Source organism: Podarcis muralis, chromosome 9, assembly GCF_964188315.1.
Source record: "Podarcis muralis chromosome 9, rPodMur119.hap1.1, whole genome shotgun sequence".
Lineage (NCBI taxonomy): Eukaryota > Metazoa > Chordata > Lepidosauria > Squamata > Lacertidae > Podarcis > Podarcis muralis.
This window is the reverse complement of record NC_135663.1, coordinates 57117450-57145174: the sequence shown is the minus strand read 5'-3', so window position 1 is coordinate 57145174 and position 27725 is coordinate 57117450. Positions and strand designations below refer to the sequence as shown.

Genomic DNA, 27725 nt, shown 5'->3' with positions numbered 1-27725 from the left:
TTTAATGGACTTGAGAGGTCCCTTAACTTCAGGGTTTGTGTTTTTCATTATAAAGCTGAGAAACCCCGCAATTAAGAGGGAAAAGATTGCTAAACCTAGTTGGAAGTGTCTATGTTGGAAAGCAGAAATGGTAAAGCTGTAATTTGCAATGGAAATTTGTACATGGAAGTGCCTGGGGTGCAAATTTTATGTTAAATATGCCATTAAAACTGCTTTGAAAATGAAATTGAGCAAGCTGTTGCATTTGAGATTGCAGCATTGTGAGTATATGCTAGAAAGGCACTGCAATATTATGGTAAGCTTTTTAAAATAGAAATGTGTGGGAAAAGATGCTGCTAGATCAGGCGAATGGATAAGCTTCAGTATTTATTTAAAAATATAGCAATAGAACACTTGCTGACAACTTGGCAAACTGCATATAAGGAGTCTTCCTTGTTTTAAAGTACTTTCCTTCCTGCAGCTATCAATGTAATGCCCAAAAGCACAAGTTTGACAAAGAATTACTTCATACGCCTAATTTACTTGTACTCTTGACGTTTACGACGTTCAAAGTTGTTGCTTCTTGTTTCTGTGTTCTGCAGTTGACAGGGGCAAGCAGAAGAGTCCCAAGAACTCATTCATACAAACCCGCAGTTCATCTATCGAAGTGCATTCGCCAGAAACAAAACAACACGAGCTGACACAATACAAAAAAAAGTGTGAGAACCAAAGTGGACTTATCCAGCGATTGAAGAAATGCTTGGGCATCAGTCATCAGAAATTTGAAGCGTTGGCTATTGTGATCCAGCACTTGGAGTCCGAGGTAAAGTTAATTCAGAGTTTTGAATGCACATTTAATTATTTAGTATTGCTTGCGTTTTACATCTTTTCTACATTTGATTTGATTTGTGCTGAAAAAATATCTAAATATGAAGGAACTTGGATGTTTATAGGCTTTTATTGTTGCACACCACCCCAATTTCCAAGCGGGGCGATATTTCAGGGGTTCCAGGTGCTTATTCAGGGTTCGTGTTTCCTTTGGAATGAGGGATATGTATATGCAACCTGAGCTTACGATGGAGGGGTTCTCAGCATCAGTACCCAAAAACGGCCATGCTTCTCCCATAGCCACAGCCTTTGATTCCAACAGAAATGAGGCATCTCTCTCTGTCTCTCTAGCTTTCCAACCTGCTTCCAGCTCACATAATTAAAAACTCCCAACTCTGGCTTTTGTTTGTCAAGTTGAGAGAACATTTGTTATCTGGCACAGAGCCACTTCCTTTGTTACCTTAATGGCCCATACTTAGAGGGCCATTACCAAGACAGATCCTGAAGCTGAGGCTCCAATACTTTGGGCACCTCATGAGAAGAGAAGACTCCCTGGAAAAGACCCTGATGTTGGGAAAGATGGAGGGCACAAGGAGAAGGGGACGACAGAGGACGAGATGGTTGGACAGTGTTCTCGAAGCTACCAGCATGAGTTTGACCAAACTGCGGGAGGCAGTGGAAGACAGGAGTGCCTGGCGTGCTCTGGTCCATGGGGTCACGAAGAGTCGGACACGACTAAACGACTAAACAACAACAACAACAACCAAGAAACTTGTCTGGCTGTTTCAACAAGTTGAACCCTTACTTAGATTTCAGCACTTGCTAGATCCAGGAATTTAAAGGGTTTCAAGCATACTGCCTACCTGCCACAAATAATAGTACTATAATAACACAATAATGCATTCAGGGAATATTTGAGTATTGATTCTCCACTCCTCCCTCCTCATAGGTGTACTCAAATTGGGATGTTCTACCATAAATAGATGTTGGTGTATTGCCTAGCCCTGGATAGTAGGGAAGAGGCTGTCTTCAGATGATGGGTGTTCATTCCCATGTTCCATCTCAGAATAAGAGAGAAGCAAGGAAAAGGCATCACTCCTGTTTCACACTGTGTGTATTGGGTGGTGTGTGAAATCACGATGAAGGAGTAGCCGAATAGCCCCATATACAGAATGGCAGAAGTCAGGCAACTGCCCTTTTACTGTAAGGGCTATTATCTCATGAGAGCATGGAATATTTCAAAATACAAGGCAAACAGGGCAAACAAGTCTGCAATGTGTTAAATGTGTTAAATGCGTTCTTAAACAACAACGCATACTTTGAGATCTTTCATGGTATAGTATCAAATGATTAAACACATAACTGCGCACTGCAATTAAGAGGCATGCTGTGTATATAAGTTGTAATTTGAATGCCTTTGTTTTTAAAGCATAAATTAGCTCTGCACCGCTCTTACCAGTTAAATCTGCTCAGACGATACAGAATCTGACATCTAATTCTTGTAAATGTTAAGTACGCTGAGAGGAAATGGCCACAGGCTGCAATGCTAATTGGAAGTTTCTTTTTCTCTGTATTGACAGCACTTCATCCAAATTTACCTTTTAGATACAGATAGGTAGCCGTGTTGGTCTGCCATAGTCAAAACAAAAAAAATTCCTTCCAGTAGCACCTTAAAGACCAACTAAGTTAGTTCTTGGTATGAGCTTTCGTGTGCATGCACACTTCTTCAGATACACTTCAGGTATCTGAAGAAGTGTGCATGCACACGAAAGCTCATACCAAGAACTAACTTAGTTGGTCTTTAAGGTGCTACTGGAAGGAATTTTTTTTTGTTTTACCTTTTAGATAGTTTGTCTAACTAACCCTGAAAAGTTGAAAGTTGTTATGTCTGCAGTTGTAAGCCAATAAAGTTGAAGCCTTTGATTTTAAACAAATATCCCAGCTTTCAGAATTTTGGAATGCTAAAGTTACCCATTCCTACTCTGATAAAAGAGAAATTGGATAGGGTTTTTTTTAAGTTCAGCATTAGAAGAAATAAGAATGGACGATGCAATGTTGTTTACTTTTCCAACTGATATATGCAAAGAAAAACCCATCTCTTAAAAAAAGCAATATAAAAGCAGTCAAGTCTTGTCTGAACTGGAAGAGCATACTAAGTGCACCAGCTATTTTGGAAGTTAATTATCCTTAATTATTCACTTTATCTGGCTAGGCTAGACACTTAGTTGTGTGAAATAAAATTAACAAACATCTTAAAAGGCCAAAACTGCATAACTTTTTTTAAAGGAAGCCAACCATTAACACATCTCAGCTAAACTAAATATGAAGTATTGTCCTTACAGCCTTCATTTCCCTTTGCCATGTTTCTCCCGCTTCTTCCTCTTTTCCTTCATCTTTACCCACTGCAGCCTCTCCATTGGCGGTGTCCTGCTTCTCCTCTTCCTTTCAATTCTGTTCATCCACATATACAGTACATTTACAGATACGTTCGTTTCAAAATGCACCCAGCTGAAAGATGTATTTTTATATGGGTGAATGGGGAGGATATAATTACAACATCTCCCTCTGCTCTAGATCAGTTTTGGATCTCTATTATTATTATTATTATTATTATTATTATTATTATTATTATACCTTGGGTTACATATGCTTCAGGTTACAGACTCCGCTAACCCAAAAATAGTACTTTGTTTCAGGATGAGAACAGAAATCGTGCTCTGGCGGCGCAGCGGCAGCAGGAGGCCCCATTAGCTAAAGTGGTGCTTCAGGTTAAGAATAGTTTCAGGTTAAGAACAGACCTCCAGAACGAATTAAGTACTTAACCTGAGGCACCACTATATTATTATTATTATTATTATTATTATTATTATTATTATTATTATTATTATTTCACACACACATGAATACCGACACACACACACACACACACACACACACACACACACACGGCATAACAGGCACAGGAAGCTTTGGGCAGCATCCTCATTCATACCTATAGTCATTCCAATCCTTCCCATGTCTGGAATGCATGGCTGTCATTGCCCATTGCTCTGGGCCGTTCAAGCATGGATGTTTCCCAATGTTGTTTTTCCCTCCCCGATGATTCAAATCCACATTTTAGTGATGGATCCATGTAGCTCCGGGAATAGCAATGTTCTCAAGGCTAGCTCTCTGAGCCTCGGTTCTGAAATGAAAATTGCCTTGTCTCTCAAAGTTGTCCTTAGGGTGTGACTACGACAGATGTGTAAACTACTTGGCAGAATAGATCAGCAGCATTGTATAGGCTGGGCAGTGACCTTTCCGTGAGTTTAATTTAAAGATCATTCCTCTCATGGAATCTCCCATGCAAAGGTGCGAATGCCACCTTAGAGTCATGGGAAGGTCTTCAAGAATGCAGAACCATTATTAGCTTGTATTTTGCAAAGTTAATAGGATTTTTATTTTATTTTTAACCCTCTGTGCTTTGTTGGTCAGGAGGACCCATTAATTTCATTGTGAGGCTAGATTCAGAAATGTTGTTTACAAATGTGAAAATGAGTAGTACTCACCCTATGGTAAATGATGGGCCATTTTCCTTGTTCTGGGCATTTTGTGTTCTTTTATTGGCAACCTGGGTTTTAATAGAATTTCTCACCAATAATATTTCTCTTAAATGCATACCTTATGGATTGCTTCAAGCAGTATTTTAGAAGCATATGCAGTTGGCAAGTTTAAAAAATAAGATATATAGCACTGCAGTTCTGAATGCATTAAATGCTTGGCCAGATGCCAGTGACCTCTCAGTGAACTGTCTATCCTCATGTAGCACAGTTACTTCTAAGCATTAATTTATTACACTTGTCACTAGTCTCTGAATGGTTAACATGCATCCAGTGGTGTAGCGTGGGTTGTCAGCACCCGGGGCAAGGCAAGTAATTTGCGCCCCCTAACCCTGAGTGAGCCAGATAGGGGCAGAGAGCTGCGAGTGTGAGCGCGCCCCCCCCAGATGTTGCGCCCGGTGCGGCCGGCCCCTCCTGCACCCCCCACGCTACGCCACTGCATGCATCAGGTTTGGCTGGTTGACTTTTTCAGGCAAAAGTTGATGGAATTTGACAGTATCTCATCTGTCACTTTGCTTTTTAAATTCTTCAGATTTTGGGATGTGTGGGTGATAGGACAGGCAATTCTAATGAGCAACACTCATACCAAATTTGAAAAGTCTGCTTATTCATAGAGTTAATTCATAGTGTTGTAGCTGTGTTCCCTTCCCAGTTCGTTTTTCAGATATTTGTTCATTGAGAGCATCAACAGATGGGGTGGGGCAGGGGAAAATAGATGGCAAATTGTAAGAAACCAAAGGAATGGTCCTGTTTGTGTCCAGGTCTTGCTTAATAGATCCTCCTTACCAGAAGCAAGAGTTTATACACACACACACACACACACACACACACACACACACACACACCCTCTTTACACCCTGTTTACACTGGTCTGATCTTCCAAATATTTCACTTTACTGATGAGTTTTATATTATGCCCTTACATAGTCAAAGTAATCCATAATTCTCCTGCACACAAAAAATCCCAGCGCCCTTGTTTTGTGAAATTCCTCTCCTGTGCAGCATAGATGAGTAGCTTTGCTCTAGCAGACTGTAGCATTGAATGTAGCCCAAAACATTATTCTTGTTTCATACCTGTTTTTTTTAATCTAAATGCAAGTTTATGTAGAATTATATGCATCTAATTGATGACAATCATCTGATCAACTACTTGGTTTTTATTACTTGGGTGATAGCCTCGCGGCTTAGACAAGAGAAAATCTTTTGCACTTATTATCGACTCATTTCATACATCCAAGGACACTATGTCACCTCATTTATGCTAAGTGACTGGAACTCTTTCAGAAGCAGGAGCTGGTAGCTCTCTTTATTAAATCCCAAAGAACATGGACATAGCCCTATTTCTTTTCGGCGTGGTTTCAGCTTTTCCTGAGCTAGGGTGATGCAGCCTTCCTTGAATAGAGGATTTTGAAGGGCAGCAGGGATCAACTATTGCTACCACTATGGGAGGTGCATTTTGGATTTTCAACCCCTGAAGCAAGTGCTACACTATCACTTCAGCCTACAGGTGGTCTGAATGTTCCTCCAAACAGACAGAAAACCCTTCATAGCAAACCAAAGAACCCTGACATAATAGGGAGAAGCGGGAACCCTGCTCCCAGCCACCCACTTCTCTACATGGGGGGGAGGGGGGATTTGTCTATTTCGTATAGTCATGTGAGTTACTATATTCAGTAGTCAAGAAACAGGTTTAACTTCTCATCTGTTCTTTGTTTGAACTTGGCTTTAATGTGATGTCATCATTTAAATTGTCGATGAAACACAGACTTCAAACTGGTTCAGTTTTTTCCGTGGGAATATTTGCATTTGAAGTCTGTCAGGAGTGGGAGATAATAGTGAGTATCAAGATGGAAAACTCTCAGGAATAATTTTCTTAAGAATAATAATTGCTTGAAGTGTTTCGTTCAAAGGTGTGTTATGCATTTTTATGCTGGCATGCACACTGGTTTTGAAATGGAACAATTGCTGGGCCTTCTACTTGAAAAAGCAATGAGGTCACAATACTATATTAGTGATGCCTCTGTTGTTGTGGCAACTATTGATGTCATCACCTTTGTCTTTAATCCTTTAACCTTATACTGAGAGAAAGATTGAGGTGGGCTCATTGTTTCCTAAACATGGGCTTTTAATTAAAACATGGCTGGAAAAACGTTCAAACATAAATGCAACTTCCTTGAAATAGCGTTTTAAGAATGTATAACAACTTTACCCCCAGAGAACATGGGTTTGCCTGTTCTCTTGAAAATACACTCGTCAGATCTGTAAAATACAACATTAATTGTCCATGAATTTATTGGGCCATTCAGAGTTCTTCTTGCCTATTACGTTAATACTTTTTGCACAACTCATGGGTTGCAAACTGGTAAAATTCTTTAAGGCCTACGTTGGATTAGATCGATCTGTGCCTCTGAACTTAATATCCGGCCACAAGAAAGAGGTGGTAAGTTTGTTGCAATCACTGCATTTTGGTTTAAATACAAATCTTTTAAATAGTAATTCTAAACCTGGCAACTTTTACAAGGCAAATATTATTCCTCCACATGTTCGTACCTAGGTTTCGTTACCATGGAAAATAACAAACAACAATCTTTGACTTTCATGCATGGAAATATTTTTTCCCCCCATTGTGCAAACCCCACAAAGATCATTGGTTAATACAGGGGTATCTTGCTCTTTTGGAGAGACACAGGGCTATAACCTCCCTCCACAGTGAGATGGAGAAAACTTTAAAAAAAGCCTCTCCATCACTGGAGTCAAAATCTGTATCTTCTTGCATCATGTCTTGCTCTCCTATAATGCAGATGTAAACCACTTTGAGGTTTCTTGAAATGTAAAGCGGTGTACAGGGTAAATTTATAAATAAATGCTGTCTTGCTACTCAAGAATAATGGCTCCTAGCCACTTATCTGTGGAACCATAAGAGGTAAATAATGCTAGAATGTCTTCAGTTCTATCCAGAGGACTTCTTGCTTGCTAGTTTCAAATGGTTTACTTCTTCTTGACAGGATTTCGGGAGAGCTAGCTGTCAGGCTCCGGGGATTCGGCTCCCCCAACTTTGGCTATAGATAAGCAGGACAAAGCAAAAAGAGTTCCTTACCATTTAAAGAGTCAATAATAAAAATAAAAATAAATAAAATTTTATTTGTACCCCTCCCTCCCGCCCTGGCCAGAGCCGGGCTCAGAGCGGCTAACATCATATAAATAATACAATGTGCATAAAAACAAGCAATCGATCAATTAAAATGTATTCCAAAATTAATTCAAATAAATTAAAGTTAAAACTGGACAAATGACAATCCTCAGGCTAAAATTGAAAGCAGTTAATACTCGCCAGGACCAATTGTTTCCACTGATATTTTAAGGACCTGTGAGCGGGCTCCTTTGTGCTTGTTCTTATACAAAGAGAAAAGGAGTCAGACTGAACCCTGACCAAAGGCCTGGTGGAACAGCTCCATCTTGCAGGCCCTGCGGAAGGATGTCAAATCTTGCAGGGCCCTGGTTTCTTGTGAGAGAGTGTTCCACCAGGCCGGGGTCACGGCTGAAAAGGCCCTGGCTCTGGTCGAGGCCAGTCTAATGATCACAGCAAAAGAACAAAGCACCCATTCTCGGAATAAAGGTGTTCCCAATTAAGGATTCCACCCACTCCCCCCCCCCCAGTCACTTCCGTCTTGCAACCTGATCTCGCAACCACTATGCTTTTTGTGTAGCCACCTTATCTGCTCTACGTGACATTGGACTGATATGCTGAATACTTTCCAGCGAGAGAGAGTCTGTTAACTCTCTCTCTCTCCCAGTTCTTCTTCTCCTAGCTGTTCACCACCCAGTTCTTCCCGTTTGTCTTCTGAACTATGTCCTTCTGTGAACCACTGTTCCAAATCTATACTGTCCCACTGCTCCTGGGCAGCTTCAGGATCCTGCTCAGGAGCAGGTCGAGGGGGAGGCTCCCACCATTCCTCATCAGAGCATTACTCCTCAGCCTGGTCTGACACCAGCTATTTCTTGTCCATGATTACACAGGGAACTCCAAAGAGCTAGGCTGCTTGCAGGAGATGAGGGGGTGTTGTGTTCCCAAGGATGTGGGAGGACTGAGAAAGAGGAAGAGAAGACACGTGGGATTTGGGATTAGAGGCATAGAGGGTGTGGAATGCATATAAGTGGAAAGTTGAATAGTACTATGATATTTTTTACAAAACATCCTATTACAGTGGAAGCTCAGGTTGCAGATGTAATCTGTGATGGAGGCACATCGACAACTTGCAGCGTTCATAACCTGCAGCGCTGCATCTGCGCACGTGCGTGATGCGATTTGGCACTTCTGCGCATGTGCAAAGCGCAATTGGTGAAACCCGGAAGTAACCCTTTCTGGTACTTCCAGGTTTCCTGCAGTCCGTAACCTGAAAACGCGTAACCTGAAGTGTCTGTAATTTGAGGTACCACAGTATAAGTACATTTCAAACGCAGTAACCTTTTGTAGTTGTTGCACAGACATACAGCTATTTCATGGCAGGGATCTGAAGCAGCAGCAGCAGCAGCAGCAGCAGCAGCAGCAGCAGCAATGAACTAGGTCTGAACCATAATGAGATGTTGTATTCTCAGAACACCCTTTTACAAAATGCAAAAACAGTGGCATGGGAAAAAGGGTTGGGAGACAAGGCAACCCATCAGATGGCTCTCTTGCACGGGATATAGTTCATTTTGGATGCCAATGATGGTCCTTCCTAGTGTATTACTTTGACAGCGGTGCTTATTTGGCTGTAATTCCCTATGCAAGGGAGCGATGGTCTGGTTGCTGTAGAAACAGGAACCAATTCCCCCTCTTCAGTAGCTCCCCAGTTGGGGTAACACAAACAGAGTTGAAACAAATCCACAAAATAGAGGAAAGTAGATTTTGTCTACTGAATTTTGGTACCATCAATTGTGGCTTTTACAGCTAAAATAGTACCTCACTAGGTCTGTGCAGCACTTGGGTAAACTGCTGGTCATTCTCTCTCCCCCCCCCCCCCCACTATGACAGCCAAGGAAATAGTAATGTCTTCCCATGATTAGCAGTGTGCATGACCTATTTTATTGATTGGAAATGTTTGCACATCTTTCAGTTTTCTGGAAGTTGCTGATGCTGCATTCTTGATAATTAATTCTTGTCTTCACAGATGAGCAGGCCCTCTGCTTTCATCGTATGGTCACACCGTTACTGTCAAATGAGTAGTTTTAAAAAGTGGGAGAAGGAAATGAAGTAAAAATGCACTGTGGGGGAACGTGATCTAGTTGGGGGATCCCTGGAGAATATTATGAAACCTACTTCTGTTTTAAATCCAGATTTAAATTTCCTCTTCTATATTATCCTTTGGAATTTTGGCGAATCACTAATGTTTAGCCACAGTTCTGCCAAATGCAAACTTGTGATCTGCAGAATTTTGAGGCCAGATCTGAAGTATTATAGAATACTGAAATTCATGGAGCACTGAATAATGGAAATATGAAATAGAATTCCCTTCGCTCCCTAAATAGCCTTCAGTTTGAATTTAGTGCAATAACCTTTGATGCGCTTCATGAAAAAGAAATACGCCACAGCAGCAACTCAAAAACAACTGAACAATTTATGCATTCAGCTTGTTTTCAGTAGCAATACTATGTGCTCATTTTTCATCAATCCATGTTTTGCACAGTAATATAAATGTGTGTACTGGAAAAAATTGAGAATAAGCCTAAACAGGTTTTCAAGACAGTTAGTTCTATGAGCTTGAGGTGGCTTTAGGACTACCCTTATTTTTGTTTTGTTTTCCAAATAATACCCACCCCCTTTAAAAAACAACTTGTAATGCAGTCGTGCCTTGATTCTCAAACAGAATGCATTCCAGGAGTCTGTTCAACTCCCGAAACCGTTTGAAAACCAAGGAGCGGCTTTTGATTGGCTGCAGGAGTGTCCTGCAGCCAATCAGAAGCTGTGCCGGATGTTCGGCTTCCGAAAATCGTTCAAAAACTGGAACACACACTTCTGGGTTTCGATTGTTCGGGAGCCAATTGGTTCGGGAGCCAAGGCATTTGAGATCCAAGGTACGACTGTACACTGTGTGTGTGTGTGTGTGAGAGAGAGAGAGAGAGAGAGAGAGAGAGAGAGAGAGAGAGTGTGTGTGTGTCAGCTCTCAAAGAGAATTGTTTGCCTGTGTGGACTGGAGGACATTCAGTTGACAGGATGACTCCTTCCACTGGACTGGATGGGCAGGGTCTCCCCAAGCCTTTCAGAACCTCCTTCAGCCATCCCACCCTTCAGATCAGCCCTGCCTTTGGTCAGGGTAGGATGATGTTTTTTTCTCTGTGAAGAAATAATTATTTAGTGCTTCTTCCTGTTTTGTCAGCTTTCAGAGAATTTGGTTGTTGTTTTTTGGAGGGGGGTGGGCTTAGCAAAATTGCTTGCATGAGTTTAAGCTAATCTTTGGATCCTAGTCTTTAGCATCACTTGAAGCTTCCACAAGTCTTTCTGTGGGCCATGCCCCCTTTTTAGCCCAGTAAAAGTTTGTGTTGTGTGTGTGTCTGTCCTGATTGTGGCCGCTTACCTGAACATCTTCTCTTTGCTGCTAATCTATTTTATTAAAGTATTTTAGCCAGATTTGTTTTCTGTAGCTCATACTGGCAAAAATAATTGGTTCCGTGCAAGAGAACCATCTTAAATTTTGTATATCCACGTTATTGACCTTCTAGATACTGGGCTGTTCATGTGATTCGCTTAACAGTAATGCTTTCTTTCCACCTAATGGGTGGATCCATAGAGTTATTGCCCTCAGATTTCTAAGAACAATGTCCTAATTGTTGGTCTTACCGATGGCTAGTAGGAGTGGCTGGTCACTAATCGGGTTATCAGATAAGTGGATTTTTCTCATTTGTGAGTTTTAAACCAATTTGCTGTTGGAATGAATGTCCTGAATGTAACAAATGTATTCTCAAGGTGGGGCTTTCTCTTGTCTGTCTGCAGCAGGGCAGTTCTTGCTCTTTGAATTAAAACTACCATAGTCCTTTGTATACGTGCAACATGAAGAACTTAATTCTACTCAGTAATAAAAAATATTTTACATGCATCCCTGTTTTATATACAGTATAGAATTTAGAGTATGCAAAATGCTAAAGAGGCCTTTTCTTCTACAACCAAAACATACCTGTGAATTTGACACTGATATTCCTGGTTTAAGACTGGTCATGCACTTGGGGAATGGAGGAAGAGAGATGCACTTAGGGAAGGTTACCCAAAGAACTCACGGCCAAATTTTTGAGCCTAGCGCAGACTTGACTAAATGGCATTACAAGTTTTGCAATATAAATGATAATCTGTAGTTTCTAAGGTAGCAGAGAGCCATGCTGGTATGTTAGGGAAAAGACTGAAAACTAACATTAGGGCAATACAGTGGTACCTTGGGTTAAGAGCTTAATTCATTCTGGAGGTCCGTTCTTAACCTGAAACTGTTCTTAACCTGAGGTACCACTTTAGCTAATGGGGCCTCCTGCTGCCGCCGCACGATTTCTGTTCTCATCCTGAAGCAAAGTTCTTAACCCGAGGTACTATTTCTGGGTTAGCAGAGTCTGTAACATGAAGCGTCTGTAACCCGAGGTACCACTGTACCTTTGTGAGGTTGGCCATCTGTCATGGATGCTTTAGTTGAGATTCCTGCACTGCAGGGGGTTGGACTAGATGACCCTCGGGAGTCCCTTCCAATTCCTTGATTCTATGAGAAGCATCACGTTGGTGTTGTGGTTAGAGTGTTGGCTCTGGAAGACCAGGGTTTAAATCCCCACTTACCTGTGAACTTCAGTTGTCCACTTTGAGCTGTTTAACATGTCTCAGCCTAACATACCCCAAAGGGTTATTGCGAGAATAAAATAGGGGAGAACCATGTTTGCCACCTTGAGTGTTTTGGAGGAAATATGAGACTTGGAAGTTTGAAAACATTATGTTTTAAGCTGGTTTTTATAAAGTAATACGCAGGTGTATGAGTTCCCCATAACTTTTCAGGCTGGATGTCAACTCCACCCTACAAAAGGTGGGTGGGCTGGTGTGTTATTCATCAGTGATGTGATTTTTAAAAAAAATAGTGTTTTATTTTTGAATGTCTATTTTGGTGAAAGCTAAAAAGGAGTGAATGAGTGCCGTTTCCCCCCAGCAAATATAAAGATAGATTTGGTTCTAAGCTTTAGCCTTTGGGTATGCATTCGCCAGGGTTGACTCAGGCCAGTTACTAAGTAATCTGTAAAATGGGAATAATAGCAAGTGGTCTAAATCATAAAAGAGTGCTTGTGAGGGCAATCACGAAAGCGATGCTGAAATATTAATGAATATATAGCTTCATCAAATGTAACAGGAAAAAAGATGGAAGCAATCCCCTTGCCCCCACTGTTTAAAACCGTATTGTAAGCTCCTTGGGAGCAGAGATTTGACTATCCTGTAGAAGCACCAGGTTCACCGAAGAAGCTACATAACAAATGATAGCATAGTCGTACTGGCAAGGTCTGTACCTTCTCTCGGCTCCTTACAATTCATGCCATGTTTTCTTCTTCTATAAATTAAGAATGAAAGCCTAGAATAACTAATTCAGAAAAGCTAAAAATAAGATCCATTATCCATAGAGGTAGTCGGGATTTCTGTGCTCTTTCCTCCCCTCCACCCTTCACTGTACCAGTTGATATTTGAGTAAGTGGCAATTGATCTTTGTAATGTCTGGTTCTCATTTTTCAAAAAACGAAAGGGCTGTGGCTTTAAGTAATCACTGGCTGCTTGTGCCAAGTGCAGAAGCTGCAGTGTCTGCTTCTGTGTTGGGGGGAGAGACCAGTAGAAGAAGTACGGTAACTGCAAAGCACAATGAAGCCGAGCTGAGGCAGTGTCCAAAGCAGCGCTACCTAGCTGTGAGTTAAGCGTGGGCCGACCAGTTTGGTTTGCGGTAGTTCCTGCCACCTGTACATGCCTGCTACGTGGATGTGGTTGGGCAGAGAAACTGAATGATGGGCTGCTCCAGCAGCAGAATGTGCCTGTATTCTCAGTGTGCTGCAAAAGAGGTAATTGGTATTTGCGCTGTATTTGCTCTTTTAAAATAACAAGGATTTTAAAAGCAGCAGCTTGCTGCAGGCAAGGTGAAAAATGGTTCCAGCAGCTGGAGGGAAGGAAGGCAGGCTGGATCTGGCGACCTCTGCAACGTTCTGCTCTCCACAGCAGTTGCTGCATCTTGGAAGCAGATAGCATACTGAAATGCTCGCACAGCGTAGATTTGTTATGTGGGTGCTGATGGGTGCTTTAGTCGGAACTCTTTACTGGGGTGTCCAGAAACTTCTTTTAATACAGGGTTTGGCAAGTGGGAGTGGAAAGAAAAGCAGTGAAGTACAGATTGCAGGCTAACTTTGCGCTAACAGCAGAAGCACTTTGAACTCTTAAAGATGACTGCAATTTTGGTGTTTTGTGCAAAACCTTGACAGGCACAGCAGCTTGCAGCTGCCGTTTAAATTTTGCAATGAGGCTTTATCAGTTCGTACTCGCAGGCTGAGAGTATTCTGTGCCGAAGCTTATGTTTACCTTTGTTACAAAGTACATTACACGTATTGTTTATCCCCAACTATGTTCTCGCAGTTATGGTTTGGAGGCAAACATCATGCATCCTGGAAGGTTACTTGAATGCTACTTAATACACAGTTTATTTAATCCCTAGCACCCCCACCCTTCTTAACTTGCAAACTAAGGTTTTGTTAACTTTAAAGTAAATTGTGTACTTAACTAAAACCCCACTGAAGATTACTTTAGCCATTGGCAGAGTTCTTATTGCAAGTTACGTACTTCCTTAACTCAGGGGGCCATCTGTGTTTTTCTAACATTATGAAGCTGTTGTCCTGGATGATTCATATCTTGGCTTCACTTTCCTGTTTCTTGTCATTCTACAGATAGCATGCAAGTTAAGCATTGGCAAATGTTGTATTTTCTGCTTGGAGTGTTCACTAACATTCCATGTGCCTCTGTGTTGTTTTTTCCTCAGAGGGAGGAAGTGGTAAAGCAACGTAAAGAGCTGTCGATAGAACTTGTCAATCTTCGCGGAGAGTTAGGTAAGTACAGGCTTGTGTGCTGTCCTTTGCATTTAAAAAAATAATAATTAAACAAATTCAGCGGCAAAACTGATTTTAAGACACATAGTATTGAACCAGAACAATCTAATCCCCTGACTGTATTCATATGTTTGTGCTCTGCATTTCACTGGAGTGTTGTCTGCCTGACCCTTGGGTTCATCGAATTCCTGGCACCAACTTGACTAAGCCTACCAGAGCAGCCTCCTGGAAACATGTGTTTGATGGTCAAAACATTTACTGGGGGTGTCTTTTCAGCATGGATTTTGTTGTTCGCCTAAATGGTTTTGCAGACATTTATCCCGCATTTTGCCAGTAAGCAAACCAACTGTAAAAGTGTGCTATATCTTACTCATTGCCATGTGTCATGCCGGGTTCTGGTAGACAACAGGTCTGAAATGAACTTGGGTGCAGGTTAATTGTCACTTACAGTAATCAGATTAAATGCTGCAAGGCAGCATAGCAGATGACCGTAATGCTAAAATGGTGAGAGATGGGGTATGGCTTAAATTGGCCAAATGAGAGTTGCCTCTTAAAAGCTTTAGAATGCTTGACTCTTTGGTAGAGAGATTGCTGTGATAGGAAGAGATGTTTGCTATTTGTCCATTTTGCTTCTGGCAGCAGCAATAATAATAATAATAGTAGTAGTAGTAGTAGTAGTAGTAGTAGTATATTTATACGCTGCCCACTCTGGGTGCCTTCCAGCAACTTAAAGCCCATTGGATAGCCCTAGGCAAAATGCTATCATTTGGCCTCCATTTCTCTTGTAATGTGGAGGCAAGTCTGGCCTACCTTACAGATTTGTTGTAAAAAAAAATCAATCAGATGATGAATGTGGAGCACTTAATGAAAGTGCTATCTATATAAATAGTGTATTTGACGGATTGAATCTGTGCCTGTGAAATGTGGTTGAAGTATATACCCTTCGTTTAATTCAGAGATACTTAAGCCTTTTTTATTATGAGAATAATTACTTGTCACATTCTTAAACCAGGGTGAATGTTTTAAGTGGTGGTTTTCAGAAGAAATCTTTGTGTATAACACATTACAGTTAGAAATGCCCACTTAGCGTTCAGTTTGCATTTGTAAAATGCTTCAATCATAACAGGCCTTAAAATATTTGGGCCTATTCTTAAGGGCTTTGTGGCCTACTGCAATTTTATTTGCTGGAAGCTTACAATACGTTAGGTGAAGAGCCCTTTTTTGTTGGCGCCATGGATGTCTTTGAAAGGTTTTTGTGTAAAACCATGTGCATAAGCTTAATTTCTTAAACGGGTTACTTTCCAAATGGGAGCTCTGCAATGATGCACTAGGGAGAGTGGAATGCTCCTTGCGCTAAGTATTTCACACACATGAAGTAACTTCATATTGGGTAAGCAGAATGATAATGTGTGCAAAATGCTATTGATCTTCTCAGTCCTAGAGATCTTTCTCTTCCCCCTCCCAATTTTTAATATGAAGTCTTTGCAGAAGTCAGAATAGCTATAAACACTTAACAACTTGGGCAAGGCTAGATTATGACATAGAGTGGGGTTTTTTGTGAGCAAACTCTGTTCCACTTTTGAAAGAACTGGTGCTAGGAAACTAGGGAATACATGGGAAGCAGGAATAGGGGGAGAACATGTTTGGGGATTTTAAAATATAAAACTGTAGGGGAACCAAGTTGTCATTGATTCACCTACTTCTGGCGTCATTGAAAGGAGAGGTACAGTAACAATGCTCTTAAGATATTATGGCCTTAGGTGAAACTGAGCTCTTTGAATGATGACCACATAGAGTACTTGTGCAAATCTGATTAGTTAGGCTGCTTTCAGATTATCAGTGTACTAGCTTTGGTTTGGATAAACCTTGGAAGCAAGAGGGTATTTTTCAAAGAAAGAAATAATATTCCAAAATAGCATATACTGTACATCATAAACACAGTTAAATACTATAGCACGCTCTCTTGAGCGAGAGCTATATATGTAAAAAATAACCATGTGTGATAAGTCAGAAGTCCAATTTCAAACATGGGTGCAATAAAAGATGGTCATTAAAAGATGTGTGTGTGTGTGTGTAAGGGAAGCATCAGTTAAAATACCAGGAAAAAAGTAGCTGTGGACAAATAAAAAGACACAACAATAGGCATCAACACAGATGCCAAGCAAGCGTCCTGTGCAACTTTTATAAAAGTCTTCTGTACAGTTTAATTTTATATAAAATTTATGGAAATTTAGATGAGCATTTGCAGAAGGCAGACCTCCTGAAAGCTCTGGGAGAAAAAAATATTTAGCTTTTTAAAAGCATTTTAAGATGTGGGACTTAAATCAAATATTATGGGTCTAGAATTTACCTAGAAACAAGAAGCTGTCTTAAACTAACAGGCAGCGACTCTCCAGGATTCCAGTGAGGAAGACTGAAGCTGAAACCTCTGCCTGCAAAACCTGTGTTTTCTCACAGAATTAGGGTCCTATCCCTGAATACTATAGGGCTGGAGGAAAGGAAGAAACTCCCCATGTATCATCAAAGATGGTATTCTGTTGAAGAGGGCTGTGGCTGTGCTTCCCTAAAAGTCCTGTGAGCATGTGCTTGCAAAACCATTTTATTTACATAGAACGTCACTGCATTTCTGTCTTCAGTAACCGCTTCTGCAGCCTATGAGAAATTGGAGAAAGGTAGACATGAACTACAAGCAGCTTACGAAGGATTTGTGCAGCAGCTGAACCAGCAACACCAAAGAGATTTGTCTGAACTGGAAGAAAGGCTGAAGCAGTTCTATACAACAGAATGCAAAAAACTACAGAGCATCTGTATCGAAGAAGCTGAAAAATACAAAGCACAGCTCCAAGAACAGGTAGGCAGGATGGAAGTTGGGCTGAGATTCATCTGCTGAATTTCTTAAGCACAATCTCCTTTATTCAGATATAAAAACTGGCAAAGGAAATAACCCTTGATCATGATGAATTAAGCAAAGGTCTGTTTCATGAGATGTATGGAGTGTCATCCTGAACTGGCAGCTCTGTGTATAGGCAGATATGTGGTTAGATGGGGAGGAGGAAGGAATTGAGAGGTGTAAGGTTGAAGGGAAACAAAATGCAAAAAGAACGAACAGTAATAATTACATAAAATAGCCACAGTGGCAATTAACAAGGCTGTGGTGGTTGATATCGCAAACATCCTGGCACACGGTAAGCGAAATATGTTGTTGTTCCTCAGGTCGACAACTTGAATATTACACATGAAAACTTTAAGCTAGAGCTTGAAACCAGTCATACGGAAAGGATAGATGAGCTGAAGAAGAACCACGAATTGTCCTTTACAGGTAAATTGCATAGCTTACTCTGCTTTGATGGTACCAAACACATTGCATTATTGCTGTGAGAGAGGAAGAGTTTCTTTGCTGTGCTGCTAAATACATTTATTGTTTATAATCCTGGCAGTGTGACAAGAGGTCAGTACCTTATTAAAACTTGCCTGCCAAAATAACCATGAAAGCCACACTATGCAGGTATTGTAAAGAAGTTAGGCGAGTACACTTGTGCAATGTTAAGACTCTAAACATTTTTCAGAGCTCAAGAATGCCCAGGAATTAGAAAGAAGGACACTTGAAGAATCTCTCCAAGAAAAACAACAACTACTAGAGGTCTGGAATTTCTCTTTTGTTTACTAAGCCAGAGGCAACTGTAACATTGCTAGATTTAGATGCCACCACAGTGTCAAAGTCAACATGTACCTTGTATTTGTAGAACATCCTGGAACATAGCTGTCAAGCATCCCTGATTTGGCGGGACAGTCCCTTATCCCAGCGCCATGTCCCGCTGCTGTCCCTTATTGATGATGTCCTTTAAATTTCCCGGGTTTCAAAGGAAGCAGCTCCTCTCCCTCCCTCCCTCCCGGCCAGGGAGGAGGGAGGCTCCAACTGTGTTGCTTGGCTGCATTGCTCACCCAGTAAGGAGTCTAAGAATGACTGGGGGGTGGAGTTTGTATGCCTTGTGCTGATCAAATCGGCCGCGTTGCCTGGGGACTCGCCTTTGCTCAGTGCTTCCCAGCGGAGAGGTGACGGTGGTTTTCCTTGAGGCTTGAGGCTTTGTTTGGCTGCTGGCTGGGCTTTCTGCCTTTGGCTCAGAGGGGCTCAGAAGTTGAACATACCTGTGCCCAGAAAATCCCTTATTTTGGCTGCTGATCCCTTATTTTTGAGGCTGCTGGCCCCTTATTTTCAAATCTGTAAGTTGACAGCTATGTCCTGGAACTGTTGCCATAGGGCCGGCCCACCCCACCCCACCCATGAGGCCTCGGGCAGCAGGAGCTACAGGGGCAGCAGATTCCAATATAAAGGAGATCTTTATTCCCCTTGTTCCTGATGTAGATCTTCACTCACTCCTCCTTCCCTGGTCGGGAGGGGAGTGCCAGGTATCAAAATGTCTTGGGCCAGCCCAGAGTAGTCACAGGTACCTTCAACTTGATCTAAAACTACATACTGATACAAGCTTGTGGGTGCTGGACATTTCTAAATTCCTTGATTCAGTAAGTGTTAGAATTTAATTAAGATCTGGGGTGTTAACACTTGGGTGCTAGGCCTGTGTGTGTATTAAGCTGTGTGCTAGACACTTCTAAATCCCCTGGAATCAGCAAATTTCAAAAGCCAATTAAGACCCATGTGTATAGACCTGTGTGCTAGACACATCTGATCCTTTGGAATCAACAAGTGTTAAAAGCTAAACAAGCCAGGCTAGCTTCCTGTGTGAGGTGATAGCCTAAGGGATGAGCCATTTAGACAATGAGCAGAACCTTTCCCTCAACTGATAAAGCCAGCTATGTCTATGGAAGAGGCAAGACGCTTTTGGGGTATTGATGCTGTGCACTCCATTATAGGCTCAGGTTGCATATATTTGTACATAGCATAAATACACCACAATCTCTGCTGTGTCTCGTTTTCTAAAAGGATACACAGACCACCTGGAACCAAACCCCTGGGAACCTCAAACTGCTCAGAGTTTGGGGGTGGTGTGCAACAGTACATATTTCTGGTTATCCCTTAGAAACCATGGGATAAGCAATGCAACTCCCAATTCTTTATAAAACATGCATTTTATTTTTATATTTTTGCTTAGACAAATTCCTTGGCCAGGACAGCTATGCTTTGGAGCATTACTTCTCTAAACTCTGACCTACTGTTTGTGTTAAGGATCTCTGCAACTTCTAATTTCTCACACTGTATTTAGTATTTAGCGTACTTGCTAGCAATTTCCTAAAATGTTACCTGGCTTTATAGCAGAGGCTCAGGTCTTAAGTTTGGGGTGTTTTTTTGTTTGTTTTTAATCTCTTAGAAAAAGATTAGTGAATTACAGAGTGAAAATGATTCCCTGAATGAAAAGCTTAAGTTGGAAGAGCAAAAACGTACAGCCAAAGAAAAAACAAATATTGTAAGTACCGACTTGCTTTTATAATCCTCTAGAAAAAGCCTTTTTTTGTGGGGAGGAGGGGAAGGCTGGGATCTACTGGGTGAAGGGGAGCTTGGAAAAATAATGTCTCCTCTCCTTCCATGAGTGAAAGATGCCTCCCTGCTGGATCAAAAACCTTTGTTTTGCACCGACCCCTCTCCTCTCCAGGCTTCAGGTTCCTTTCGACCTGCTCCTTGGGGCTGGTGGGGGGAAGCCCACCACCAGCCCCAAAGAGCAGGTCGGGGAGCAGCGCAGAGGCTCCTGCCATAGCCGCATGTCACCTCTCCAGCCAGGAGAGGGTCGCGGGGGGCTTCTTTAGCCCCGCGTGCGCTCTCCCGGCTGGAGAAATGGCGTGCGGCTATAGAGGCTCCTGCCATAGCCGCGCGTCACCTCTCCAGCCGGCAGAGGGTCGCGGGGCTATGCTGTCTTCGCTCCATAGGACGCACACACATTCCCCCTTCATTTTTGAAGGGGAAAAAGTGTGTCCTATGGTGCGAAAAATACGGTATATTTTACCTTGGGATAGATATCCTTACGCGTGATTTAAAAATACAACAATATACCAGAAAGTGACCACCTTTATCACTTTTTACAGCAATAAAATAATTTCACAAGAGCTGTAAATACATTTAGAACATTTGTGAAAGTTTTGTTTTAAAGAGACTTTGTCTGTTATTCCTCCATACAAACAGCTTGTGAGTTTGAAGTTTTTTAGATGTACCTTGGGGTGTGTGTGTGTGTGTGATAAATGTTTTACCCTGCTTGGCTAAAGAAATCTATAACAAGTCAATATTTACAGTCGTAACTTAAAATATGTTTGCTATGCATTAACTTTGCATGCCATTTTGCAGAAAAACCCTCAGCTTATGTATCTGGAACAAGAACTGGAAAGTTTGAAAGCAGTGCTGGAGATCAAAAATGAGAAGCTACATCAACAAGATATCAAATTGTTGAAGATGGAAAAACTGGTGAGCTTTTTCTTGGAGTGCTAGGCTTCTAAAAGCTGGATTTGTGCTGATAATGCAAAAGTAGACACTGTAGGAATAAATTCAAGTTAGAGGAGTTAATGAGTAAAACTGGAAAGAGGAACCATAATACACCTCTGTGGAGCTAAAGTAAATTAATTAGCTTTAGCTAAATAAGTTTCCACCTATGAACTTTTGCAGTCCATCATTCTCTCTGTCTCAGCCCTTCCCATCTGTCACAAAAAGACAGTACATCACAAACTTTTGTAAGGGTTACTGAAATAATATATGGGGCCCTTTGCACACTTAAAATACTGAACATTTAAAACGTTCTGTATAAATCCAGGTACATGGTATAACAATTCTGCTCTGTTGATGTGGAAAGAGAATGTAAATTGAGGGTGTTTATGCAAACTTCTGTTTCTCTGCTTAATATCTGCTGGAGTAATGCAGATGCAGAGCAGAATAAGCAACATTCTGAGCAGTGACCCCATACAGGAAACTCTGAGAATGGTCGTTTCAGAGACAGAGAGATGCGTGCCTCCCTCTTTTACATGCTTTTTAAAGTGTGACAAATTCTGGAAGCCTGTCGCTGTGCCAGAGGCAGGAGGAGCCAGCAGGGTGTGTCATCTAAATGGCAGCAGTAAGGCTGGGCAAACACCATAATAATCAGGGACATTGAGATCCCAGGACAGTGGCTGCCATTGTTTCTGAGATGATATACTGGTCTCAGAGCACATGTAAATAAGTAAGTTAGGCCTCTCGTCTCCAGAACGCACAGAGGAACAGATTATAAATCCAAGGGACAGGGAGCAGGGCTAAATAGTATTTATAATTTTAGAGATTTTTATTCTGCCCTTGATCATTAATTCCACAGCATTTAATTCTTAAACCTAAGCACAATACGCTGGCCATAAATCCAGATTGTGCAGCCAGAAACATAAGGATGCTGAACAAAAGAAACTGGAAGACTGCAGTCAACTCTCCCATTTTTTTTTTCAATTATAAGGTGCTTCTTACTAGTTTTAACAAGACAGACTAGATTAGTGCAGGGTGAAGGAGGCATTTTACAAGTTTGTAGTAGAGAATTTATGTTTGAGCTCTGGAGCTGTAATAGCAAGTTTTTTAAATAATAATAATAATGTTTGTGGTAGATTTTGAGATGTTATTTTATAAATTGACGCAATAGGACAACCTGGCTTCATTTAAAATAAATTGGCCTCTCCCCCTCCCCACCACACATTAAATTTGCACATTTGTTTAAGGTGGAGAACAATGCAGCCTTGGTGGAGAAAATGAGAAAACTTCAGCAGGAGAATGAAGAATTAAAAGCCCGGATGGACAAACACATGGAGCTTTCCAGGTAATTCTAAAATACTTGTTTGAGTTGCTCTTGTAGTTTAACAGCTGCCATAATTCTCTGTTTGGGGGGGGGGATTTAGAAAGTAGAGAGAACTCAAGTGAAATAGTATATACTGCAAGCTACCTTGAGCCTATTGCAGGTGGGGCGTGCCTGCGGTAAAGGGAAGAAAAGCACAGCCCACACAGCATTTGAATGCGGACTTACCTAGTTAGGCAAGCCCCTCTGAAACTATTAAGAAATTGTGCTAAGAACAGTTTTCAAGAGATTCTGCTTCCTTACTTAATGTACAAACAGCTTTGGAGAGCCACTGCAAAGAGAATTACCGTATTTTTCGACCTATAGGACGCACTTTTTCCCCTCCAAAAATGAAGGGGAAATGTGTGTGCGTCCTATGGGGTGAATGCAGGCTTTCGCTGAAGCCTGGAGAACAAGAGGGGTCGGTGCGCACCGACCCCTCTCGCTCTCCAGGCTTCAGGAGAGCCCCACTGCCAGCCCCACAAGCTCGGGGGACAGCGGGAGGCGCAGCGCGCCTTTCCCGCTGTCCCCCGACTTGGTTAGAAGGCTGGCGGAGGGCTTTCCCCTCCTCCAGCCCTGCAAGCTCCCAGAGCGATGCCAAAGCTGCACGCAGCTTCGGCATCGCTCTGGGTCCTGTTCTGGGGGCTGGCGTCGGGGGAAGCCCGAGCTTCCCCTGCCCCAGCCCCGTGCCTGGGGGGGGGGGGGGGAAATAATTTTTTCCTCTTTATTTCACCCCCCAAAATCTAGGTGCATCCTATGGGCCGGTGCGTTCTATAGGGCGAAAAATACGGTAGTACTACTTGGTCAATGGCTGAGGTTTTGTGTCCCTGCAGAAGAGAAAGCAGCCTCCTTAAGCTCTTTACAGTGGTGCCTCGCAAGACGAAATTAATTTGTTCCGCAAGTCTCTTCGTCTTGCGATGCACGGTTTCCCATAGGAATGCATTGAAAATCAATTAATGCGTTCCTAGGGAAACCGCCTTCAGACCAGGTCCGGGGAAAGTCTGTCCCCCGACCTCTTCTGAAGGCTGGGGGGGGGGGACAAGGGCCTTTCTTCCCACCCCCAGCATTTTAAAAAACCCCGGGACAGCGGAGGATGTCTCCGCTGTCCGGGGCGATCTTAAAATGCTGGCGGGCGGCATTTTAAAATCACCTGGGACAGCGGAGGACTTCTCCGCTGTCCGGGGCGATTTAAAAGCCCCTGGGAAGGCAGGCAGGGGGGACAAAGACTTTTGCCCCCGCCTGCCTTCAGAAGAGGTCCAGGACCTCGTTCCGATGCCCAGCGGCGGGGTGAGAGGTTCCCGCCCCGCCGCCCGGCATCGGGGCATAATTCCGATGCCGGGCGGCGGGGTGAGAGGTTCCCGCCCCACCGCCCGGCATCGGGGCATCGTTCCGATGCCCAGCGGCGTGGTGAGAGGTTCCCGCCCGCTGCCCGGCATCGGGGCATCGTTCCGATGCCGGGCGGCGGGGTAAGAGGTTCCCGCCCCACCGCCCGGCATCGGGGCATCGTTCCGATGCTGGGCGGCGGGGGGAGAGGTTCCCGCCCCACCGCCCGGCATCGGGGCATCGTTCCGATGCCCGGCGGCGGCGAGAGGAGGTGTCCCCGCCCCGCCGCCAGGCTTCGGAGGAGGTCCAAGGACAGCGGGGAAGACGCGCTGTGCTTCCCCGCTGTCCCGGAGATTTCCCTATAGGCTGTCGTCTTGCGAGGCAAGCCCATAGGGAAATTCGTTTTGCGAAGCGCCTCCAAAACGGAAAACCCTTTCGTCTAGCGGGTTTTCCGTCTTGCGAGGCGTTCGTCTTGCGAGGTACCACTGTATATTTAAACTATGCTGGATTTTTGAAAGTACTTGCTCAGACTGCTTATTTTTGGAGTTAGACTCTTAGTCCTTGGTGGTAACTTTTTCTGAAGCGTGGAAGAGTTTAGCTTTTAAAAAGGAGGATCAAATAACTACCCTTTCTCCTTTTACCGTTTCTTGTGCCTTCAATAATTTTGCTCTCCACTCCTTGCGGCAGGAAACTCAGTCCCTACCATTAAATCCTATGTGGGGAAAGTGGCTTGGCTTTGCCCTTTTGTAGGATTACGGGGCTACCATCTCTTACGGGCAAGGATGTAGAGCAGGCGAGCTCTGCAGTTTGTTACTCCGGTCCCTGTCCTCAGAGTTTCTTGCACCACAAGCAGCTGACTGGCAAACCACAATATGGTCACATGATCATTCACCCTCTAGCTCGAGGTTGAGTGCTGACAGGACTGGAGCCACAACAAAATCACTAAGGAGGAAGCAAGTTAACTGCACACACGAGTGACGCTCAGGTGTGCAGAAATACAAAACATAAACCAAAGACAGCAAAAAGCAACCTCCAAACAGCCCAGGGAAACTGCCCAGCGGCCCTCAAGAACCACAGAATTCCGATTGTTGAATGGGAGAAAAAACAACATCAGAGATTAGGAGAGCTGTGCTGCAACTCTCATCACAACCAACCATTGGCTATGTTGGCTGGGACTGGTGGGAGATTTAATCCAGCAACCATGTCTGTTAACTCTGGGGAAGGCTGTAGCTACCTGAAATCCTGAACAGAAACACCTTTGGGGAAAGCGGGTACACTGCAGCGTATTGTTGCTAGTCCAACCTAGACAGTAACCGTCTGCTTTCTCTCTCTCTCTCATAACAGGCAACTTTCCACTGAACAGGCAGTTTTGCAAGAGTCTCTGGAGAAAGAATCAAAGGTAAATAAGCGCTTGTCAATGGAAAATGAAGAACTTCTGTGGAAGCTACACAATGGAGACCTGTGCAGCCCGAGAAAACTGTCCCCCAGTACTCCACCAATGCCTTTTCAATCGCCAAGGAATTCAGGCTCCTTCTCCAGCCCAACAGTGTCGCCTAGATGACACCACTGAACGAAGAGACACTCTCCATACAGGCATTTCATTTTTGGTCTGCAGAACTAAAAAACATGGATCGAGGGAGCAAAGAGCTATATTAGCTGCGCGTGATTGAAATATAACTGGAAATGACTGTCATGAGAAATGGCTGTAACGTAATGGGAGTTCATGGCTAGAACTCGAAACAGTGCATCTCCTTATTAAAAGAATACAAAAAGACTTCAGTGATAACTTCTCTGAACATTGTTGCACAAAGCACTTAAAAGAGCAAGGAAAGTCTTGTTCGGTTTTTTGCCTTTTTTTCACCTAACTTTAGGGAGAAAAAAAATATGCTCAGGGGCTTATAAATAAAAGATCACAACCTTTAATACGTTCCTTATTATAGACACCTTGAGACGCCGAGTGTGGCATGAGTGAATTGGATGTATCACACGGTGAGTGTGTTATGTGTGTGTGATGCAGCCACCTTTGCTATGTATATTATAAAGGACGAAAGCTGAAGAATAAAGTGACATGTACTTCATAAATAAAATATTGCCATTATGCATGTTTCATCATAGATTTTTCCCTTCAATGGGACTAAGGAAAAGCTGCCGCTTGTGCTCTACGTTTTTCCTTATCTCTCTGCTTCAGTTTAGTCAAAGGATGAGATTTTTATTTGATTTTTGTCATTGTCTGCCTACTTGCATAGTGGAATTTACGACGAGACCGATAACCTCTCATACCACAAAATATCATTCAAAGTATTTTTAAGCTTCCCCTAGATAACTATATAAGAACGGGGTTTCTTTTCTCACCTAGTTAAATGTTCTTCCCCCTCCTTTTTTTAGATATCTGGTGGTAGATAGTTCAGACATGCAGCCCTTTCCAGGGTGACGACAGCTGTGGAGAATAATGGTCTGATTTGACTTGAGATCACAGAATTTCACACTAAAGGAAATATATATATATATTCAGATGCTATTATTAGGATAGAACAGTAGGATTGGTTGTGTTCCCACAATGCACCAAGCCAAACAGCGAATGTGCAGGCTCCCAGAGAGGAGCTGAATAGCTAGAAGCTCCTCCCTAAGAGCCCACATGTTCATTCAGTTTTGCCTAGCCAAGGGTTCGGCTTAGCATGTTGTATGAACACAGCCGTTGTGTACAGCTGCCAGTAGCACTTCCTTGCATTGCGAAGAACAAACATCCCGAACTGATAACTTGTCAATGTGCACTTTAACCAACTGGCTGCAAGACTCTGCATTCCCCCATTTCATTTAGCATGAGATTTTCAGGAATCAGAAAAAACAACAACGGATTATTTTGCTGACATGATAGGTTGAAGATGTCTGTGTCATAGGCAACATTCAGTGCTGCATTACAAATCCGAAGATGACTCACTGCATGTCTGTTCCTGTTAATGACCTGTTCAACATGTATTCTTGTATGTACAAATGCATTCTTTGTTATGGTTAAACACTATCTCTGCTATCAGATCTAGATGGGACTTGGTTATGTAGTCATCACTCACACATCTAAGATGCACTGGTACCGTCATTGCTGTTGAATAATCAACTTGTTAATCAAAGCCTGATGAAATCACAGGGTTGTAGCTGATATGATGGTTGTACAAGTGAGAGACTCCCACTTTTGCAACTGGACTTGCCCATCCTCTCCTTTCCACTGCTGCCTCCCAGTACCCTCAATCTGCTTGAGGGTTGGAGGCACTCTGGAGCAGATTTTCTGGGGGCACAGAGGGATGCAGGGTAGAGGAGTGGAAGGGGAAGGCATGTTGCACAAGTGAAGACCGACCCACGCATGCAATGACAGCATTGGATTCAACCCAGTGGTTTGTAGCAAAGATGTTGACGATTTGAGAGCTAGGTCTTGAGATATCCTTGTCCCCTTCCATAAAACCGAAGGAGCACTGGGAAAAACGTTAATAAACTTGGAAAACAAAGTATCAAACCAAATGTTTTGTTTAGGGTGCAGAAACATTGGCTTCAACAGCAGAAGGTTTTAGTTATTACTGACTGAAATATTACTCTGTAATATGAAAAATTCAAGGATGAATTATTTTAATTTTACATTGTGTAAAGTATGCCTCCCCTGTGAAGCATTTTGCCTGCCCAAACCCATTTATGGCACTGTTATGTAGCTAGAGATATCAGCACTTCTAAATTAACTGTTGTTCAGAGATTGATTTATATAACTATGAAAATCCGCTATAGGCTGAAACTTGGCTTAAAAGTATGACTTGGAGCAATTTATTTCTTTGGCAAGGTCATATTTGATTATATGTACTTGAGTGTTGAAAATTAAAATAAATTTTTTTTACTGGTTCAAGACTCTTGCCTGTTTAGACATAAAAGCAAAAATACTGAGGCTAAAGAGATAATTTTACAGTTATAAGCGTAACATCCACATTCTGAGAGCCATTTATACAGAAGAGGCTTCTGTTTTAGATGGCCTTGCACACAGTAATAATAAGATTGAATAAGCTGCCACAGAAAGTGTTGTTTTGTCGAATCATCCAGCATTATGTATTGCTCAAAACTTACAGCTGCATTAGAGGATGAAACTTGATTTATTAAAAGATGTTGTTTT

General features: G+C 42.5%; 1 protein-coding gene across 10 annotated transcripts in view; it reads left to right on the top strand.

Moving 5' to 3' along the window:
* The window catches only part of MTUS1 (microtubule associated scaffold protein 1), a 103071-nt gene extending 75607 nt beyond the window's left edge, over positions 1-27464 (top strand). For 8 of the 10 annotated variants that reach the window (XM_028745089.2, XM_028745084.2, XM_028745088.2 and 5 more), the window contains 9 exons: positions 582-802; positions 14411-14477; positions 17114-17328; positions 17691-17796; positions 18044-18117; positions 19802-19897; positions 20767-20883; positions 22146-22243; positions 24926-27464. In XM_028745089.2, the coding sequence (XP_028600922.2) occupies positions 582-802; positions 14411-14477; positions 17114-17328; positions 17691-17796; positions 18044-18117; positions 19802-19897; positions 20767-20883; positions 22146-22243; positions 24926-25142 (1211 nt within the window). In that variant the 3' untranslated portion in view covers positions 25143-27464. Of the gene's footprint in view, positions 1-581; positions 803-13207; positions 13446-14410; positions 14478-17113; positions 17329-17690; positions 17797-18043; positions 18118-19801; positions 19898-20766; positions 20884-22145; positions 22244-24925 lie in introns of those variants that run through there. The other 2 variants (XM_028745093.2, XM_077934297.1) reach the window with 2 other exon arrangements.
* Positions 27465-27725: the final 261 nt, after the last annotated feature.